This window comes from Peromyscus leucopus, chromosome 4 (genome assembly GCF_004664715.2).
Source record: "Peromyscus leucopus breed LL Stock chromosome 4, UCI_PerLeu_2.1, whole genome shotgun sequence".
Classification (NCBI taxonomy): Eukaryota; Metazoa; Chordata; class Mammalia; order Rodentia; family Cricetidae; genus Peromyscus; species Peromyscus leucopus.
Genome location: NC_051066.1, coordinates 65,372,000 through 65,374,644, shown reverse-complemented (window position 1 = coordinate 65,374,644; position 2,645 = coordinate 65,372,000). Strand labels below are relative to the sequence as shown.

At 37.3% G+C, this 2,645-nt stretch overlaps 1 protein-coding gene across 1 annotated transcript; it reads left to right on the top strand.

Moving 5' to 3' along the window:
* The first annotated feature begins 439 nt into the window (after positions 1–439).
* LOC114685922 (olfactory receptor 4A5-like) lies at positions 440–1,477 on the top strand. The gene has a single exon (XM_028860560.1). The coding sequence runs from the start codon at positions 462–464 to the stop codon at positions 1,404–1,406; it is 945 nt and encodes a 314-aa protein (XP_028716393.1). The 5' UTR covers positions 440–461; the 3' UTR covers positions 1,407–1,477.
* Positions 1,478–2,645: the final 1,168 nt, after the last annotated feature.

The following is a 2,645-nucleotide window of genomic DNA, read 5'->3' as shown; positions in this document are numbered from 1 at the left end:
CCATTCTTATTTTGGGTACCACACAGATCATATTGTGACATTTTCTTCTAAGATACTAAGAGTCAGCACTCTATGTATATTGGTTGATAGTCCTAGGGTTTATTAACATCACTACTTTGCATTATTCTTAAAAGGAGTAATACTTCTTCTATCTTTTGTGATGTAATGTGTTTTCAATAACCAGTTTTAAATGTATGAATGAGAAAGACACCTTTGTCTGCTCTTCTGTATATAAATAAACTGAGGATTTGAGAGAAATGCTAATATCTACAAAATTATTAGAGCAGAACTATGGAAAATCCCCAAGAGGAACTCAACAGGTGGTCACTGAAGAATCACTGAGGTTCACCAATGTAGAAGATATTGGTGAAGACAGGCCTTCTGGTGGAATGGAAGTGTAGATTTTGATCACAATTAATGTCATATCCTGTTCTCATGAAACGAACTTTATGGAAGAATAAATGGGACAGAAAAACAACGTTACAGAGTTTGTCCTGCTGGGTCTCACTCAGGATCCTGCTGGTCAAAAAGCATTGTTTGTCATGTTTTTACTCATCTACATTGTGACGATGGTGGGCAACCTGCTCATTGTGGGGACAGTGATTGCCAGCCCTTCCTTGGACTCTCCAATGTACTTCTTTCTTGCCTTTCTGTCACTAATGGATGCTGTTTATTCTACTGCCATCTTGCCCAAGTTGCTTATAGACTTAGTTTGTGAAAAAAAGACCATCTCTTTCACAGCTTGTCTGGTTCAGCTTTTTGTGGAGCACTTATTTGGTGGTGCTGAGGTCTTCATTTTGGTGGTGATGGCCTATGATCGCTATGTGGCCATCTGTAAGCCACTGCACTATTTGACCATCATGAATCGACAGGTGTGCATTCTCTTGCTTTTGGCATCCTGGGCTGGAGGATTGGCTCATGCTCTGCTTCAAGTTATCTCTGTTTATATACTTCCTTTTTGTGGACCCAATGTCATTGACCACTTTGCTTGTGACATGTACCCATTATTAGGCCTTGCATGCACTGACACCTACTTCCTTGGCCTCACTGTTGTTGGAAATAATGGAGCAATGTCTGTAGTGGTCTTTATCCTTCTCCTTGGCTCCTATGGAATCATTCTAAACTCTCTTAAGACTCACAGTCAGGAAGGGAGACGTAAAGCCCTGTCCACTTGCAGCTCCCATGTCATGGTGGTTGTCCTCTTTTTTGTTCCCTGCATTTTCATGTATGTTAGACCTGTCTCCAACTTTCCTATTGATAAATATATTACTGTATTTTATACAATTTTCACTCCCATGTTGAATCCTTTAATATACACTCTGAGAAACCTTGAGATTAAAAATGCCATGGCAAAGCTATGGAGTAACATGTTCACTACAGACATAATAAGAATTTCTCCTCACTAAACATGCTACTAATGATAAAGAAACATTCAGCAATCAGTTTTAGAGGTATGAGTTCCAATGTTCTACATTTGTACCAATATTTGTCATTGTGAGAAGCTAGGTATTTTTGTATGCAGTGCATACAAGACTAGTAGTCACTGCAATTCTGGTTTTCTTTATTGTTACTGAAGATAATCATATCTCCATGTTTATTGGGCATTCCACTCTTGTCACCCTCTGTCATTTTTTTTTTCTGTCCTGTTTCCAAATAATGAACTTCTATTATGATTTTATTGATGGATGTTTTTGGCTGTACTATAAACTAATTTATATTTATATATCACAATATTTCTTGTTTATGAATTTTGTGTCACTATTGACATTTATTTTGATGAACAACAACGTGTAATTTAATTTAACTTTATTTAATGAGAATGTGAAAAATGTTTAGCATTTATCAAGAAAATAATTCATATTTATAATGTACATAATCTTTCAGAAATGTGTATGTATCCGTTGGCCCAGTCTACTGTGGGAAGTACCAAGCCTGGGTAGATAGCATATAAAAAGGCAAAATGGTGAAGTAATAGGGAGCAAACCACTAAGTAAAGTTTCTGCATGGTCTCTCCTTCAGTCACTAACTCTAGACTCCTGCCTCAGGTTCATGCCCTCACTTCCCTTCATGATAGACTACATTTGTTTGATGGAATAAACCCTTTCCTCCCCAAGTTACTTTGGTTATAGTGTTTTATCACAGCAATAGAAATTAATTAAGATAAAAATAGTTTTTAGTAGTATGATTTCACCTGTGACAGACCCAGACATATATTTTAGGGAGGATTGTGATCGCACTTGAATTTTGGGTTTGGAAAACCCATGGAATGCTTAGAGCTCAGTGAGATATTCAGCAAGATCTTGAAAAATAAAAATGTGGATGATATTTAGGAAGTGATCTCCTATGCCAATGCGTTCAAGACTACTTCCTACTTTCTCTTCTAGCAGGTTCAGAGTAGCTGGATTTATGTTGAGGTCCTTGATCCACTTGGACTTAAGTTTTGTGCACGGTGACAGATATGGATCTATTTGCAGCCTTCTACACATTGACACCCAGTTATGCAGCACCATTTGTTGAAGATGCTTTCTTTTTTCCATTGTACCCTTTTGGCTTCTTTGTCAAAAATTATATGTTCATAGGTGTGTGGGTTAATGTCAGGGTCTTAAATTCGATTCCATTGGTCTACATGTCGGTTTTTATGCCAA

What these genes read in the sequence shown, in the direction of transcription:
- LOC114685922 (XM_028860560.1), top strand. Translation starts at nt 462, where the DNA reads ATGGGACAGAAAAACAACGTTACAGAGTTTGTCCTGCTGGGTCTCACT.